Source organism: Castanea sativa, chromosome 6 (genome assembly GCF_040712315.1).
Source record: "Castanea sativa cultivar Marrone di Chiusa Pesio chromosome 6, ASM4071231v1".
In the NCBI taxonomy this organism is placed as follows: Eukaryota; Viridiplantae; Streptophyta; class Magnoliopsida; order Fagales; family Fagaceae; genus Castanea; species Castanea sativa.
This window is the reverse complement of record NC_134018.1, coordinates 38224152-38244097: the sequence shown is the minus strand read 5'-3', so window position 1 is coordinate 38244097 and position 19946 is coordinate 38224152. Positions and strand designations below refer to the sequence as shown.

The following is a 19946-nucleotide window of genomic DNA, read 5'->3' as shown; positions in this document are numbered from 1 at the left end:
TGAAAATTTTTAATTTTCTTGTTTTTAAATTTGAAGTTAGTGGAGTTAACATTTATATTGATATTTACCACAGGTAGGAAATTGGCAAAAAGAACTGGTGCATCCATATTTAGTTAGGATATACGAAATTGTGCATATATTATAGTAAAAGATGAACTTGTTCAAAAATAAGTATCAACTAGCTTAGGTGGGTTTCCCTATATATGTGTGTGTGTGTTCTAAAAAAAAAAAAAAACTAGCTTAGATGGGTAATTGTCTCACACTATTTAATTGAAAGTGTTGTGTATAATATAACATACTTTACCCTCCCTTAAAACTAACTAAGGCTTTTGAGAGGAGTCTATAACATGTCTTTTTTTTTTTTTTGTTAGTATCTCTCATCCTCTCTCCTTTTTGTGTGGATGTTTATTTATAAATAAAAAAGCTTGAAATACATATACATAAGTTTGAATATATTTAAGAATAGGAAAAGGTTTCTCTCCGATGGATATTTATGAATCCTTGTTACTAAGTTTAATATTACGGATATTTATTTTCACTATATCATTTTGGTAGAGTATGCAAGTTGCTCGTTTTATATTGTTCCATTTTAGAAAAAGAAAAAAGAAGGTAATTTATTGTCTTACAATATACTTAGTTTTTAATCTGAACTCATTTTTTGTTATTCTAGTACAATAAATTTTGTTAATATTTATTATTATATTGGTCAAATAAATTATAAAATATTAATCATTTTAAAAACTTATTGAAAGAGCCCAACCAGTTTTCTGGAACATAGCAAGTTTTCTTGAAAACATATTTGAATTAACGGTGAGGTTTGTTAGAAAGTTTGGATTGGTTTCAAATGAATTTAAACTTGAAAGTAATTCAAAGAGTGAGCTTGAACTAGTTTTAAATTGGAATTGTATTTGGCATAAAATTAAAAATTTATATTTTTTAAATAATGTATATTACATTAAAGTGGTAGTTCAATTAAGAATTTTAAATTATATTCTAATAGTATTCTATTTTTGCATCACGCGTCATTTTAATACACACTAACTTGATGCCAAGTTTCATTAGATTTTCAATAGGCTTCAATTTTATGTCAAGTGTCATTCTATTACTAATTATATTACATGTCAAGTGTCTTTATATGTAGATTCATGAATCTAAACTTAAATTGTGTTATTTTATATGTAAAAATTTGAATCTGTAATACTTTTAACCTATTCAAAACTATTTTATGTCTATTTAAAACTATTATCTAAATTTTCTTACAAAAAATTATTATTAATCCATATATAAATTTCATGACGAAGTATACCATGTTCTAAAAGATTGGTTGTTCATATCTTGTTTGAAAAATGTACACATAGAATAAATTTATTGCATCACAATAACAAAAATTAAGTTAAATAACTAAATATTTTCTTTCTTTTCTAAAATGAAACAACCAAGAATAAATGATTTGCATACTCCACCAAATAATATCCTTATAGGGCTTTATTTTATGAGTTGACAAAAGTATAAAAATGACCATAAGTAGTTAATTTTGAACTAGTTAGGGTTTTTTTTATTATATATATACAAGATAAAATTTTTACTTTAACCTAATTTAAGTGTATATGTGTGTGAATCTCCCTCCTGGAGACTTGAACACCGACACTTACACCCCACACCCTACAAGCACTTATACTTGTGGAGTGACCACCTCACCAAGGGTGCATGGTGGTAGTTAGGAATTTCAATATGCATCTAATTATATTATATTTTAAATGCACTAATGTGTATGTATGAAGCTAGTCATATATTATATTTATTAAATTGGAAGTTAAGAGAAAGTTTAATCAAAATTTTAAATTAGATTCTAATTGAACTCCAATTTTGTGCTAAGTATCTTTTACTCATTGTCCAATAATTTAATGCCAAGTATTTCTATATTTTAAATGGATTTCAATTTGTGCCAAGTTTCAATTCATCTCTCAATTATCTCAAAGTGTCTTTATAATTAGATTCATTAATATAAATTTTAAAAAATCTGAATTATAATTTTATTATAATTTTATGTAAGAATAATGCTACAGTCACAAATTATTTTACAACATTTTTACAAAATGTTGATGTGACCAGCCTCTTATTGATTTTCATTTAGGCCCACCATTAATATCACATTTTTATTTACCAATAATCACTCAACACATCAGTAATTTGTAAAAATTTTTTGTAAAAATAGTTTATATCTCTAGCAATATTCTTTTATGTAAACTTTTGAGTGTGTATTACTTCACCTATTTAAAAATATTTCGAGCCCATTTAAACTACTTCTAACTCATTCTATTTAGATCCCATTTGCAACTACTTATAATCTATATAAATTAATCCACGTTTTCTTATAAATACTTATTTTTAGTTCAAATATAAATTTCGAGAAAAAGTATAGCTTGTTATGAAAATTGGTTGTTTTTATTTTATTTTAAAAATGCACACATAAAATAAATTTATTGCAACATAACAAAAAAATTAAGTTAAGAAGTAAGAAAAAAAATTTCTAAAATAAAATAAATTAATAAGAATGAACAATTTACATGTTCTACCAAATTTTTTTTTTACAAGACTTCTTTAAGGGGGTTGACAAGATATAAAAATGGCTACCAATAATATTTATCTTAAGTAAGAATTTTAGTATTTATGCATCTAATTTTATTTAAGTTCATGAAGAATCATATATCACAACTGACATCTTCTAATATTTCTATTTGAGAAATCTTGGATTCAAATTTCCCCTCTCCCATTGTATCTATCTATCAAATTATCAAAAGAAAATTTTTATGTATTCTTAAATTTATTCAATCATATTCCATATATATTCATGCATGTATGGTGTCACAAGCTAATATAATTTAAGACACAATACACAAAATTAAAGTGCATTAACTTAATTTTTTATTGATTCATTGAACGTTCACTTGAATTATATTATACATATAGAAAAGTGAATTTTATTTTTTATGTCAAAATCAGAAAACTCTTTGGAATTAAAATAATCAGTGCATATTGCTTGGATGAATTCAAAATCGATCACTAGTGTCATTTCAAACCGATGCAACTAAATATTTATACTTTGATTCATTAATACAAATTTTATTCATAAGTCATAACAAACTTACTCATTATTCTTCTCCAAAAAAAATAATAAATTAAAAAAAAAACTTATTATTGTTTCATTCACTGTCCGTGCCCTAGCAACCTATCCTCCTGCGTCTCTTTTTTCTTTCTTTTTTTGGCTTACAATCCTCTGCATCTATTAAGGTGCACTTCTTGGGAATTAATTTCCTAAAAATTAACTCACAATTGAGTTAATAAAACTCGTAATTTTATGTAACTTGGTTAATTTAGTTCAAGAGATTGAGATCAGTATTGCACAATTTAGTTTAAGGGATTGAGATCAGGTGCAATACCTAGCTAAGGTATTGCACTAGGTATTGCACTTGATGCAATTTCTATGAATGGTTGAGATTGAAAGTTGCTTTTTAGCAACTTTCAATCTCAACCATTAATTCAAAAAAGTTATAAAAAAAAATTATGAATGAATTGGATGAATTGCACCTGATGCAATGCCCTAGGTATTGCACTGAATCCTAATCTTAGTTTAAGACTTTATAAATTCTAAAAGTACTAATTAATGTTGGGAGATAAATTTTGGGCCATGGCCAGAAAAGCAAACAATAAAATCATTTGATCCTCTCATGTAAGGGGCTGGATAAATTTTCTTATTTTAGAAAATAGTTAGATTAATTCAATGCAATATTATGCAAAATATATACTTCTCAATATAGTCTAATTATTCTTGCTTTTAAATCCGTTACTTCTCTCTCTGGTGGTAAGATTTTAGATAAGATGATTAGTCAGGCAATAGTGATGATGAGACTGAGATATATATTCTTAATGTGACAATTAACATGAATGGTATCACTTCAATAAATAATAAATAAATATTTAAAATCTTATCACTTCAATAAATAATTTATATGATTGGTGATACATTTATTTATAAATTTATATGCTAAAATTTGTATTATCCTTAACATCACATTACTTCAAATATTCTTCTAAAAAAACAAAAATACTTCAAATATTCTCTATTCCCAATTTGATAGATTAGGAAGTAGGAACACGATGTTATAGTGGCGTTGAATCGTTTTATGCCTTAGATATACCAAATACATATTTGTCCCATCTGGTGGGTTATTATATGAAACCTGGACCACATTTAATTAATTCGAAAGGAACAATGTGATTCTAGACAACGACATATGCAGGGCTATATACTTTCTTGAAAGACCCACTTGATAAAAAAGATTGGTTTTAATGAAACGATTAATTCCACAGTCGCTTGAGTCATAGTCTTCTTGAGAATGATTTGGTTGATTTATTTTTCTTTATTATTATCATTATTATTATTATTATTATTATTGGGTAATATACATCATGCTCCTAATACTAGTTCATTTTCACAAATAAGAATTTTAAATATATAAAATAAAAATATTTAACATTGTTTAGCCCACTTACACTTACATTCATAGATAATAAAAACCAAGATACACTATTAAGTGGCGTTTGGTACAGGGTAATGTTTTAGGATTCCCAGGAATGTTTAAAGATTCCCATGTTTGGTTGCGAATTACGCTAGGGAATCAGATACCATGAGAATCCTTAAACCCCTCTCAGTAGGAATGTAGATTCCCTTTAAAACAGATGGGAATCCAGATTCCCAAACTTAAAAGAAATTGTATTTTTTATAAATTGACAATTTTAACCATTTTTTCTTATCATTTAAGCAATTAAGATAAACTATAAAACAAATTATCAATATCTTCTCTCTTGTCTTTATCTTTTCCCGCCAAAACAACATAAACAGGATAAATAACTCTGCTAATAGTTATTTTTGTATTATTCTTGTCATTTTGAAACGTTAGATCATAGTTTTAATGAATGTGTTGCTAATTGATAGTTTATATAATGTTTTTTATCTATCTATTTAGAGTAAGATATTTTTTAAAAGGACTAATTAATAGTTTATATATATTTTTTCATTATTTATTTAAAGGAAGATTTTTTTTTAATGGGCTTGATACTTCACATTCAAATCTAAGGACAAAATGGGAAAAACAAATAATTCATTTAAGATTCCTAAGAATACACCAAACATTATCATTTCACATTCTTGGGAATCTCCCAATAAAACTAAACATAGGAATAGCTACATTCCTAGGAATGTGATTCCTAGGAATCACGTTCCTGGGAATCTAGATGCCAGGAGTAATGTGGATTCCCCGTACCAAACGCCACATTAGCGATTCTCGAAATGAGAGAAGTAATCTTATCCAACTAACAACTTATGTCCATGGCAAAAAGACTCAAACTGCTACATCTTTTCTTTGCTATATTGAACTATATATTACAATGAACTTAATGTGGGGGATATAAATAAGAATATGTAAGGTTTTGTGTGTGTCCCTAAAACTAGAAAGCTCATGGTATTCTAAAAAGTCATGGTCAACATTATTTATAGTAAAATCTTGATATATAATATCCTGTTACAACATCTCTCCTCAAGCTCAAGGTGAAGACTCGACGAAACTAGAATTTCAAAGGAAAGTTTTCAATGTAAAGGTCTTTAATGCCCATTGAATAAATCAAACCCACCAAAAATCATCTAAAAATATCATTGTCAAAAAGGAAGAAGCTCGTGAAGCTCATAAAGCGCGTGAAAACATGAAAAGATCTTTGGGCATGAGAAACTGAGAATATACCATCTACGCTGTGTTTTTTTTTTTTTTTAGAGAGTTTCAATTTATAGCGTCCGCTCTTGATAATAGCTCTTTATTATCAGACCAAAACATCAATCAGTTTATGGTGTAGTCGATGATTGAACCTCAGATCTCTTATACAACCATCAGAGATTTTACCAGCTGAGCTAATTAAAACCCACAATCTACGTATTTTTATGATAATAAGAGAAATAGATGACGTGCTAACTATTTATATAAACTTATGTATTATTAATTTATTACTAAATTATACCTTAATACACTTTGATTTGGTGAGCTACAAATGATATTAGAGCAAAATTAATAACATAAGCATGTTATATCATATATTGCACTTACGTGCGTTTTTTTTTTTTTTTTATAATAAAACTTCCATTTGCCATTAAAAAAACAAAATCTAAAAAATACACATTTTAAACACATATTAAAAGTTTCTCGTATTATATCCGTACAAAAATCTTAATGAAATCTCAATACTTTTATCGAAAGTATAGTTTTTTATTTTATTAAGGCATGTCATTATACATAGCAATTATATTATTAAAATTAATCTTTTTAGTTCCATGTTTGATCTTATTTATATTAAACATCTTTATTATAATCTTGAAAATTTTCCATTTATTAAGATTTTTTTATAATTTGAATTATTAGATCTTACTTCCATATATAATTTATTTACTAGATTTAAAATAAAGAAAAATAAAATAATTTGAAATTATAATAACATGGGACAATAAATACTTTTTCTTTTGACTAAATAAGTATGTGAAAGAATAAACTAAACATCATCTCATTCAATCACTTGTTATACATCTTCCTTAAAAACATACGTAAATTAATATTTTTTTTAAAAATATATATATATATATATATATACTAAATTTATTAAATTATTAATTAAATGAATTTTTATAATGTCTTGTAAAATTATATTAAGATAATATAAGTATGCTATTGTGGGGGTGGGGAAGGGGATCCAAGAGTAGCCCTCTGCTAGATCATGTCCAAGGAGTGTGCAAGCCTAACACAAACAGGCCCCGGGCTGGGAAACCTAATATAACCTGGAACAAAGGGTGGGCTTGGATGAAGGCCTTATCTGACTTAAGGGCGTCTCTCAGTTGTGGTCCTCCTGAAGTGGGCAAGGGAAATCCCGTCCTTGACTAGGAAGCATGAATCAAGGGAAGCAATAATAGCTAGTATTGGGAGAGAAAGGGAGGAAGGAAGCTTCCTAGAGAAACCTCTATCGCCTCTGCATTGAATGTCCCGTAACAACTATGTCAGCCACATTAATGCCTAAGTGACACCTGAACAGTGTCAAGACAGCCTGTAATCCACTCAGCACTTCCTCCAAAGGTGGAATGTGATAAGTATTTAAGGGAGATCAACCATTCTCCATGTGAACGGTCAAGATGAAAAGAAAACCATTATAAAAGGAGGGGGATTCTCATGAACATGGATCATAATCTTGAGATTGGAGAGGGAAAACGCTTAAAACTTGTAACCCTTAAAGTGTAAACAGGCTCTCTCGACTGACCAAGGAAACATGTATACACCTGCTTTATTCCAGTTTTACCCATCAAATTTTTACTTCTTCCCATTTAGGCCTTTTCTTTAACTTCAGCCCATTGGATTGGGAGCCCAAGTGTTGTTCCGTCATACCTATCTCTATAAATTAATTGTAGTGGGCGATGATTGTCCACACTCGCGCCAATTAGGTACTTGAAGAATAAGAGAACAAAGACCCAATAGAGAGCACTGGTGGGATGCTAGCGAAAGACCCTTCAAATGTTAAGTCAAAAGAATCTCCAAGAACTCAATAGTGTGAGGACTAGAAAATGTTACATGCCTTAAGGAAGAGATAGTTTGGTGCTTTTATAGTGGTGTAGAGTTGAACAAGATCCCTTGAATGTAGAAGCTTTCCTTGTAGAGAAGATTTGGAGTTAAGGTTCCGAGATCTTAGGACTTCTCTTCCCATATAGGGAAGATACGAACATGTAGTAAGGTCTTTAGGCGTGACATGCAAGTTATTTCCATGTAGGGACACATGTGTGGAGAATACGTAAAGGCTTGTGGGACCCAGTGTACTCAACCGTCTAGGGGCAAAGGGACATGTAGTCTTGGGGGGGCCATGGTGGCCCACCCAAAATTTTTGAAACCCTTATAGTATTGTATAAAAATAAATTAGGCCCCTACAAAATGTAATGATTGACCCTTCCAAAAATTTTTACAGAGGCAAGATTACTCTTAACTTAGTTTAAATCATATCATACTAAAAGAAAAGATAACCAAGCAGTCCACCTACTTGCATTACATACCAAAAAAACTAAAGTTTTCTAAACTATTGGATAGAAGATAGTCCCTAGTTTTAGAGTTCCAATTAACTATGGATGCTCATTATCTTCACAGTTCATGGTCATTATTTACTATTGTTTTGTTTTGTTTTCGAATAATGAAAACTTATGACTTTCCTTAAAAAATGTCACAAATGTCAATTCAATGTTAGTTTTTATGTTTTTTTCCTTTAAAATCTAGCAATGACCACATTTAGCTATTCCAATATTTAGTTAGTTTCTCAAGTGTACACCCAAACTAAACACACACTTTTACCAAAACCAAATAAATCCCTCGCCTCCAAGTGCCTTTCTTTTTATTTTTTCTAAGAATACAAATTGTTTACAATTGTGAAATGCAATGTGCGTTGCTTGAATTGGTGTGTTTTTCTTTTTCATTTTTGGTCTTCAAATTCAATTTATTCATTTTTCTCATCATTATCACCACAATCATCATTTTTTTTCATAAAATTTGATCTTTTTCTCATATCACCAATTTCTTTTCCTCGAAGTTATATTTTTTTTCTCACATTATCATCATGGTTATAGTTATATTTCAATCATAAAATATGGTTATAAATACATGATTCGGCCCCCCAACTGAAAAATCTTGGCTACGCCCCTACAACCGTCAGTATGATTATCCATTCGTCGATATGACTATCCACCTATTGGTATGCACATGATGGGGTGCAAATTGTCCATCGAGAATATCCACGGGCTACTCGACGAGTCTTCAAGGAGTGGAGCGTTGGACCATCGGGACTTCAAAGGGATAGAATGGGGACTTTATCCCAACGGGTCCTTGGTTGGTGGGTCCATTGGAGGAGGCATTTATCCTAATAGGTCAAAGACAAGGTATTTCACCCTAACAGGTCAAAATGCCCAGAATATTTTCTTGATGAAAATACCCCTATCACATGCCACCACAAACCACCAAATCAAACCGCTGACACCAATTCCACAACCCAACCCAACTGAGGCAATTATCCTCACAATTAATAGATGACACCACAACCCTCTTGGCCATCCAATGCCGACGATCCAAGGCCTTCCAATGCTGACGAGAGAGGAGAGAGAGTGGCAGTCTAGCAAAGAGTGAATAAAAAAATCAGCTTAGCTATAGTGGATGTGTATATTTAGACATCCATTATAGCATTTGTAAATTTTTTAACAATGCTAAATGACCGGGTGTGTGAACCTTTTGATGTTTTTTTTTTTTTTTTTGGTTATGATATTGGCTAATTTAGCTCAAAAACAGTTGTACCCCACTAAATGAGAATGCTCTAATATCTATAAGGAGACGAATATATCCAATGTTTAAGTCTATTACTTTTCATTAGCTTAACTTGATTGATTGCGGGCCGAAGTCCAGGGCATGTACAATGAGATCAAGTTTCCCCCTTTTTTTCTATATTTTAGAGAATGCTCAACTTGCTTATTCATCAGGGCTTGAACTTAGTTCCAAGTTTTTTTAAAAAATTTAATGGAAAGACTAGAAACTTTATTCAAGAATTAGAAAATGCAAGCACATCATGAAGAAGAGCTTGCTCAAGGAAATAAGGACACTCTTCAATCCAGGCAGAGGAATCAACAATACCTAAAACATGTTTTGCTAATAAATGGCCTGGTCTATTACCATGCCTACAGATATGAGAGAATTTGACCTGACGGAAATCCACGAGCATTCCTGGGACCACAGCAGCTACAGAGGAAGGGGGAGGGGAGTATTAAGTTAAAGCATGGTTCACCAATAGAGAGTCACCTTCAATGATAAATTAGAAATTAACTTAATATTAACACTATTTTGAATTAACACTAAGTTCATTATTAACTTAATATTTCATTTACTAATTTAAATCAGAAATTCAAGTCTCAAATATACTTCTTGTTTCATTGGATTATTGCAAGTGAAATATAAACATCTTAATTCATTGTTTGTTACATAAAATTTTCTTCTGAAAAGAGGTTCTGATAAGCCATGCTATGGCAGTTCAAATAATTATTCATGTGTATCTCCTTATTATTAGTAACAAGATTCAAACTCATGCTTTAAGTCTAGCTCTTACTTGTCCTCTATCACCAAAATTAAAACCCAAGTTTTTTTTATCAGTGTAATCAAATACCGAAGATAAGTCAAGACTCGAACCTTGTAAATGGTAAATCAACTTATTGACACTTCCCGGTAACTATGATAGAATGTGAGCGCAGTAGACGCGTAAAAAAATAGCGCGTGAAAAAGTACGTGTGAGCCCAAAATATTAAAAATAAAAATAAAAATAAAAAAGGGGATATGGAAAGCATTAAAGTCACACGGTCCTCATGGAACAAAGTCTGCAAGGAATAAGCCACGTAGGGACCATGAAAAAATGACATGTGTCAAAACATGAGCAAAGACAGAGAACACTGATTGGCGCTCCTGCCTTACTCATTGATTAATGAGTATATATATAAAATATATGTGTAGTGTATGGTCCCAATCAGCAAGGGATTTTGAAAAACAAAGAAGGAGAGAGAGAGAGGAAATAAGAGCCACAAGCTCACCGTACAAGACATGTGGGGCCCAGTCGTTTCAAGGAATCATGGAAGTACTGAAAAATCCAGTATTTGAAGCCATCGCAGTTGACGTGGAATAGCAACGGGGACGTGACGGCTCTGTCGCTCTGACATTGACATTCACGCTGACACTGGTCGTTTGCCCCTACTCTATTTATACTGCCTCGTCACCAACATTGGATAGAATGGACCGACCCCAATAAACTCTCTCTTTTTCTCTTTGTATTTTTTATTTTTTAATTGTGTCAATTTATTGGGTGATTGTTGATAACTCCTTGTTACAAAGTTAGTGTGCATGTGTATTTAAATAATAGTTTTTAGTTTTTTTGAAAATTTATATGGGTAAAAAAATGTATAAAATTACGTATAATATTGTTTAAAAACTGAAAATATGTGTTTTAAACACATGCACCAAACAAACTCTAAGACATCAATTAAGATTACTATATATATTAGTTAAAAGACTTTATCAATTAAACTAATTAAAATGAGCAAAACTTAAGTACAGTATTTAAATGCTATTTTTTAAGTTCTTATCTTAAAATTCTACCATGTGGATTTTTTCTCATAAAATGGAAGTATATTATTTAGTTAAGCAGTCACGTGACTAAATCTTAAGAGAGAAAATCTAAAGAACAGCGAATAATATACTGTACTTAAGTTTTGTCTAATAGAAATTCACCTCTTTTTTGTATCCCTTCAATTTACATTTTGTGTAAAAAAAAAAAAAAAGTTTATTAAAAGTATTTGTTAGTGAATCATTTTTTTTTTTTAATTATGAAAAAGTCCCTAGCTTTTTTTAATAATTTTTTATATAAATTTTTTTAAAATAATTAATTAATTTTTGCCAAACGGTATATATTAAGTGTACCCAAGTTTTTTTACTGCTATGTTCAAAATAATATTCCATTCTCGTGGCTCAAAAGTATGGTGGAGAAAGGATGTCTTTGTCTTTATAATTGTAATTCAGACAAAGAATGCCACCATTATCAACAAATAGTAAAATTGTTCTAACAATCATAATTGGGCAGTGGCCCACTACCTATGTTTTCTTTACCTTGATAATATCTCATGGAACAAATCAAAGTTGAATTCTTGACTTCAATTTGGAGATCAATTATTTAATTCAAAACTATCATTAATGCCAAAATTTTTATAACTCAATCAGTATTTGTGGTATTTGAAGATATGCTCAAGATTTAAATATATATTATCAAAAGTGATAAAACACGAAAAGTGTGTAGTCAGTGTGTCCTCGTCAACCTGATGGATGACCAGAATATCCTATTAAGAGAAAACAGGTGATAATAAAAGACATTGGATTGGTGATTGCCAAGGACCCTCTTATACTTAAATTAGTTAATCTCTTTAGAAAAATCTCTAATATGTATTGTAGCTTCAATTGTGTGTCTACCTACTTGCTCTTTATGGCAATATATAGCCAATTCAGGAGTAAATGCGAAGTCTATTGGCTTCTCTTAATGTTGTGCCTAAGTTGAGAAATTAATGGCTTAGTAATGGCCGTTAAACAGCTTATAAAGGTATTGTAATGGCCGTGAAACGACTCATAAAAGAAGCCTGTAATGGCTTTTTAACTGTTACTCGTAACCAACTTAAATGAAGGATTTATGTCTAACTTAAATATGCTTACAGTCGTCCATGTAATGGACGACCATTTGATCACTACTCATCAGTTGCCCCCTTTTATTCTTTCGTCGTCCGAGTCTTGGACAAGCATAGGAATATCAACGGTCATGGCAGTTTGGACCTCTCTTCGTTTCTCGAGATTCTTTTCCGTCATGATAAATGCAAAGCGACCTCTTTATCTGACAACAGACACGTGTCCTTGTCTCACAGGTGGGATGTATGAATGTTTCCTTAATTTTCCTGCGCCTTAATTTCTACCTTTCCTTTTTTTTTTTTAAACAGTTTCCCTTCCTTTTCTTCTTCATTTTCCGTGCGCCTGAAGTCTAAAGCTTTTCAAATTTCAAAAACTTCCTCCTGGTAAGACTTCTTCACTTTAAAGCTCCATTAATGGTTGATTTTGCTTTTTTTAGACAAGAATTTCCCTCTATATCTTTCTTCTTTGCTAGATTAGGGGCTTTTCTTAAGTATTCTTCTGGTTGACGTCCTTAAGCCGGTCTGTTCATATCCTGTTTTACTTCTTTTAGACCTGTTCTTCTTACTCTTTATCTTTTGATTCACCAATCTTTAATACAATATCACTTAGAGATGGCCACCGTAGAGGATAGAGATGTTGAAATTAGGTCAAGTGAACTTGAAATGGGTCATTCATCAAATGCTGAGTCCATAGGTAAGAAAGTTGATATTGCTGTGTCGAACCCTCTTCGTCTATCCCCCTTCATGCCCTCTTTGAATCTTACTCTCTGAAAGGGAAACAACTAAAGATTTTTAGGAAAAGGTTCCAATTTCCTTGTGGCACTGTTGTTTGCTTGCCTTGTCCTAGTGAAAAGACTTGTGCTTTTGTTCACGGAAAAGTGTGTTTTAACGAAGTGATAATAAAAGACACCGGTTGGTGCCTGTCAAGGACCCTCCAATGCATAAATTAGTTAATTTGTTTGGGGAAATCTCTAATATGTATCGTGTGTCTACTTCCTTGCTCTTTATGGCTTTATATGACCAACTTAGGAGTCAATGCAAAGTCTATTGGCTTCTCTTGGAATTGTGCCAGAGCTGAGAGATTAATGGCTTAGTAATGGCCATTAAACAGCTCATAAAGGTATTTGGAATGGCCATGAAACGGCTCATAAAAGACGCATGTAATAGCTTTGTAACTATTGCTCATAACCAGCTTAAATGAAGGATTTAAGTCTAAATTAAATATGCTTATAGTCGTCCATGTAATGGACGACCATTTAATCACTACTCGTCAGTTGCCTCCTTTATTCGTTTGTCGTCCGAGTCTTGGACGAAGGTAGGAATATGAACTATCGTGGCAATTTGGACCTCTCTTCGTTTCTCGAGATTCTTTCCCATTATAATAAATGTGAAGTGACCTCTTCGTCTCACTATGAACATGTGTCCTTGTCTCATAGGTGGGGCGTGTGAATGTTTACATGATTTTCCCGCGCCTTATGATAATAGCTTAATTTTGCATATTTATATCATTATTAGAAAAGCATTATCATACTTATTTTGAGTTAATTCATGCATTTTATAGTTGATTTTGGAATAATGCTAAATAATAAATTTTGTGCTTAATTGAATTTTAATGCGTGAATTTGTCTTTTGTTGGATAATGAAATTAAATAAGTGAATTTGTACAAAGAAGAAAGCTAATGGACTTTAATTTTACAAGAGTCATGATGAAATCAAAGAAGGCCAACCCAATTAAATTCAAGTCCAATTGGAGCAAGGAATCAAAGGAAATTTGCACCTAATCCAAGCCCAATTCGGATTAGGATTCCAACTTGCGCATCAGTTAGTATTTAGAGCATAACTTTCAGCTCAGATGTCCATCAAGATGATTCAAGTTGGGCTGGAAAGATAACTTAAAGGGCTACAACTTTTTATTTTACCAAAAGTCCGAATTATGAAGTTAAATGGGCCAAAAACGTCGATGAAGTGAAGCCTAAAAACCTGGGATTTTCTCCTAACGGGAATTCATCTTATAATAGGATTCCCTGACCTATTTAAAGCCTCTTTAGGGCAAAATTCAAGGGGAGCTGTTGTAGAACATAATTTAGGTTTTCTTAAAGTTTCTTTACAGTTTTTAGATTTTTAATTTTGTTATGGCTTGCTAGAAGCCTTGCTAAGGCAAGGGGTGAAACCCAACCGTTTATTGATATGTTCTTAACAATTATTTATTGGTTTTAATGCTTATGTTTTTATGTTTTTAATTGTTTTATTCATCTAGAAAAGTGTTTAGTTCTGTATAATCCTTTGATTTATCGTAGACTCTGGGCACGTTAAATGCTTAGTATTCCCTGTGAACTAATTCACTAGTTTTGTTTTGCCTAAAATCAATCAATTGCATGAAACTATCTTAGACAATTAATTCTTGAGTTTTTATTGTTAAATCATTCGAATAAGATCATTTTTTGTATGAATTTTAGTTGAGTTATAAAATAAATATTATTATGGCTACCAATAAATATGTTGTGTGTGGATCCCTAAACCTTAGCGCTTTAATGTCTTTCAACCCGGTTTTTAATCGGTTTTCACCAGTTTTAGGGGGTTTTACCAGATCGGACTGGCTTCTGGTTCTTGATTGAACCATTTGGACCGGCCGATCCGGTTCGATTTTTAAAAAAATGATCCTTTCAATTGCTTGGTGCATTGAGCCCACATGTATCAATTGTAGAAATCCTGTAGTATCAAAAACCTATTTTAAATGCCCAATTTTTTAGCAGGTAAAAGGGGTGTTTGGTAATGTTGTTCTAGTAACGTTGTTTGTATTTTTTGAAAATACATGTAAGTGAAAAATTATGTGAAAATATATATAATATTGTTTAAAAACTAAAAATTGTTACTCAAAATCACATACCAAACAACCTCAATATTTTCAACATGCATGAAAACCGGTTTCAGCTATACCCATCTCAATCCGCCATAAATAATAGGGTAATGGGTAAACAGTTTTAGAAGTAACATGGACCGGGCCACATTACGGAGTTTTGTCCATAAAACTCACCACTGCTCAACTGATGTTGAAATTTGATATCTTTTTTCTTTTTTCTTTTTATTGTTTTTTTTTTTTTTACTTTTGTTTAAAATTTAATTTTTGCAAAAATACACTACCTACAAACTTATATTCCAAAAAGTTATGTTAAATAAAAATGATATCCTTTTGACTTGTCTTCAATGTTGTCCTTTGGTGACTGCACTGTTATGCTTACCAAAATGACTTCGTTTTGGAAAATGGGAAAATGAAAAATATTTTAATTAATGGCAAGATTAAATTGAAGTAAACAAAAATACTACATTGAAAAATGATTAAAGTTCAAGGAGGAAAAAAAAATCATTAAAGTTAAAAGATTGAAATGAGAATTTTTTTTAAAATGCACTTAAAAAGAACAAAACAAAATTGAAAACGTGTCAAAGTGAGAGGATATAATTTCTATTTTACCCAAATATATACAGTATGTTGGTAACCATGAAAATAAGTTGGGATTTAAAAAATTAAAACAAAAGACCCTATGTTAAAAGAACTACATAAGGTGAATTTTGAGACGGTCTAATGAGATTTCTCTTTCTCACAACATGTGAGACTCATATGTGTAGGGTTCACACATTTTGTGATAGAAATGTCTACGAAACTATCTTATAATATAATTTTCCTTACGGTAATTAGGCTCGTGAACCGTAATTGTATCTCAAAAGTGCTAAAATCATTGCGTCCTTCTCCATGAGCATACCAAACTTAACCATAAAGGGGCTAATTGGCTAAGGCCCATAGCCTCTTTATGTGGCCCAACCATTTGATATGGCATGAAGAAACTTTACCATAATAAAAAAGTTAATTAGCACCTATTTATATCTGAAAAGTGGATTGCAAATAAACAATTAGAAAAGCAATAGGGACCCAGCCCATTTCACAATGAGAATCCCAGGCTTTTGACCCTTGACCCAGAACAGTATATGGGCTTTTAAAGCCTAGCTTGAAACTCAAGCCCATCTTAGTCCCTCGTTCCCAATTTCCCTCTTTTTCAGGAGCAGACCTTCCAATCTAAAGTCAAAATATTCGCCAACAACCGAAATCAAGCGGCAATCAATGATGTTTGGAATGTCAGCAATCTATGTTCTTCTTTTTTATATCCTACTATTCTTCCGGTGATTACGCGACCCAACAAGAATTCCTTCAAGATTACTGAAAAATAAATCAAAGAGTAATCACATCATATGTAGGCGTAAATTGATTGGCCTCTGCCTTCTCATTTTTATATTTGAGATTTTCCTAATTTTATTGATTCTACCTGGGCCACAGAAGCCTCCTGCTGCCCACTAAGTTGATTTGTTTTTCATACGTAAATTGAAATCTGTTTTTCTTCAAAAGAAAACCAAAAAATTAATTTGTTTGAAATTTTAAACATTTCAAGAATATTTAAAAGGAGGAGACTCAATGGAAGGAAAGGAAAGGATGCATATCATTTTACATCGGGATCAATATTTTTTATCTTGCATATTTAGGAGTAGTCTTAGCCTTGGCCTTAATAGTAGTATAGCAATTACTCTAATCTTTGTAATCGATTATTATATATAATAATTTTTTTTTTCAGATCAGGGTAGTCCTATGACTATCCTGGCTTCAATGTGGAGCCGCCCTTGAGGGCACGAACAATTTATTCACCTTGCCTCGTTCAAAATGTGTATATTTTGTAACACCAGAATATCTGAGTTAAGCTGCAAGATTTTTTACTATAGATATCATATTTATAATTTATTTATTTTTACATGTTTTATTACCATCCCAAAGCACATTTCTTATCCCAAATTCGATCTTGCCCCACACCTCTGTTTAAGGAATTTTGCAATGGACCACATAAATTTTAAAAGGAAAGAACATTCGAACTCCAAATTAAAGGCAGGGAGTTGGAAAGGGATTAATTAACCCCACTCTTGACAGTTAAAGGGAGTACCGAAGTATCACAAATCAAACCAAATTAAAGGTAAACACATTCAAACATCAAAGCTTTGAGAAAAGGGAAAAAGTAAAAGAATCTGCAAAAATGCTTGCAATAAAAGCAGGGTAACATGCCTACCCCAAAGTAATAATGTAGTACTACTGTGGCCTCCCAGCTATCTTTGGTTAATTGAATAATTTCCTTATTACTTTCTCTTCTTCCTTTTATAGATTTTATTTTTAATTTGTGTTTTATTTTCTGGTTGGTGCCTAACTAACTCAACTGCTAAATGCTAGTATTTAGGACAGAGGCATGGCATGGCCGCATGGGTCCCCTCCTTAATTTCAGACAGAAAAAAGGTGTCTGTTTTCGCATCTAGAAAAGAAAATAGCCACCCTTTTGACTTAGACTCTAATACTAATGTGTTCTTGTAGAAAAGAATAATAGGTGCCTCCCTTGTTAGACATTGTCATGAAATGCACATGCAGTGTGCACTATATGCCATCATTTTCCATTTTTCCTACCCCACAATCCTTGCCTTTCCTCAATCCACGCATAATTACCCGGTTCATTAAATGTGAGGGACGAGAGTTTATAAAAGGGATCACTTGGTAACATGAGAATTTCAGTACTGACAGAACTTGCTAAAGAACAGTTTAGAAGAGAACTGTTTTCTTCTAATGGCTTCCTTAGCAAAACACCTTTCTTTTTTCTTCCTCCTAGTTCTCTTCTCCTCACTGCAAATTCAAGCTAGAGAGAGCAGGTTCTTTAGCAAGTTCACCCATGACAATGCTAACTACAATATGCCAGTTCTCAAAGTCTCCCTTACAGCTGAAGCTCCTACTCCAACACCAGAACCTACACTAACTCCAGCACCAGCGCCAGCAATAGAACCAGTAACAGCACAAACACCAGAAGTAACACCAGAACCAACTTACTCTGAAAGTGAAAATGGCTATGGCTATGGCCTTTATGGTCATGCCTCCAACCAATTCCCTCCCACAAAGGAGACACCCACTACTACTACCACCAATTTTGAAGATGAAAATCTATCTGAAGAACTCACAGGTGAAAGGTATAAGACAGGCTATCCGAAAACAAACTTGTACAATTACAATAGCAACCCCAACAACTACAACAACAATGGCAACCCCAACAATTACAACAATGGCTTCAGCAGCAGCTACAGCAGCAATAATGGTTATACAACCAACTATAATAGCAATGGCTATGCAAACAACTACAATACCAATGGCTACTACAACAGCAATGGCTACCAGAGTGAAAGACAAGGGATGAGTGACACAAGGTTCATGGAGAATGGTAAGTACTATTTTGAAGTTCAAAATGTGAATACCAATCTTAATGGGTATGAGTCAGGGAGGGGAACCGCCAAAAATGAAGGCTACTACGGAAATAATATGTACCCAAATGAGTTCAACACTATGGAAGAGTACGAGAAGCAGGAGGAGAGCCAAAAGGAGTTTGTGCCCTAAAGTATTGATCCACGATCAACATATAGAGAGAGAGAGAGAGAGAGAGAGAGAGAGAGATCTAGTTTAATTGAAGGATGAAAACTAAATTATGGTCAATTTTTATGTGTACTCTTATTTTTCTGTTTGCACAGATTTTATGCCTTGCAGAATCATGAAGATCATATTTTGTAATTTTGTACTTCTTGGAATTTTCCCTTTTGATGAACACCGCATTAATCCATTTGGATTTTACCCGGGTGTGTACTATTGCTAAAAAAATTTAGCAATTATGAACAGTAAGTTTGTACTTATTTTTTATTCATTTTTAACTTCTCTCTCCTCCTGACTCTCTCATTCAATCTCTCTCTATTATTTTATTATGTTGTATGTAAGAATAAGAAATTGAATATTAGATGTATTGTTAATGAGTTGGTAAAATAAATTAAGTAGTTTTTTAAAATGTAAAATAAATATTTTTTAAGCCGAGTAAAGGTTTACTTGGTGCGCAGAACTTTTATACTTTTTCCTTCACAAACAAAGGCAACTCTCCAAATCAAAGACCAAACTTAGGTGGGTTGGTCTTAGACCCTCCGCTGATTAAGTCGGTGAAAGGAGTTAGTGAGAGGATAATAAGCAGCAATTATGGCAACACTGTCGTTTACCTTCACAAACTCTAGGGTTACAGAAAATGATTAATGTTGTACGTAGGATTGAGATCTGGTAGGCAAGTAATATTGTTAGCGCAATAGTTTTTTATTTTTTATTTACCTCGGATCAAAATGTTTAACTTTTAGCTTTTTTACCATTTTACTTTTTATAGTTATTGCACTTAATCTGAATCCTTAGATGGTTCCCAAAATCATAGGTGGAGTAGCTCAAACAACTTTTTTTCCCCTTAGGCTAACTAAGGGGACATGGTGTAAGGTATCTATTCCTACAAGGGGTAATTCTTACATGCTCCGAGAGCAATGCTCCCTTCTCTCACATGAGAGATGGGCCCCACACATGGAACCCACGTGTGGGGCCCACTCTCATGTGAGAGGAGGGAGCATTGCTCCCGGAGCACTTAAGTTTTTTCCTCCTACAAGACCAATCTAAAGTGTGGTCTACCTACACCCTTCGGCCAAGGCTATTCACTGAAAGCTGAAATGGGACTCAATCACATGATCGATCATAAAACCTTTT

At 32.2% G+C, this 19946-nt stretch overlaps 1 protein-coding gene across 1 annotated transcript; it reads left to right on the top strand.

Annotated features, from left to right (window-relative positions):
• The first annotated feature begins 17901 nt into the window (after positions 1–17901).
• LOC142638053 (uncharacterized) lies at positions 17902–19101 on the top strand. Its single transcript, XM_075812045.1, has one exon. The coding sequence runs from the start codon at positions 17967–17969 to the stop codon at positions 18780–18782; it is 816 nt and encodes a 271-aa protein (XP_075668160.1). The 5' UTR covers positions 17902–17966; the 3' UTR covers positions 18783–19101.
• Positions 19102–19946: the final 845 nt, after the last annotated feature.

Bases quoted from the DNA above. Each gene is read 5' to 3' on its own strand.
- LOC142638053 (XM_075812045.1), top strand. From the start codon at position 17,967: ATGGCTTCCTTAGCAAAACACCTTTCTTTTTTCTTCCTCCTAGTTCTC.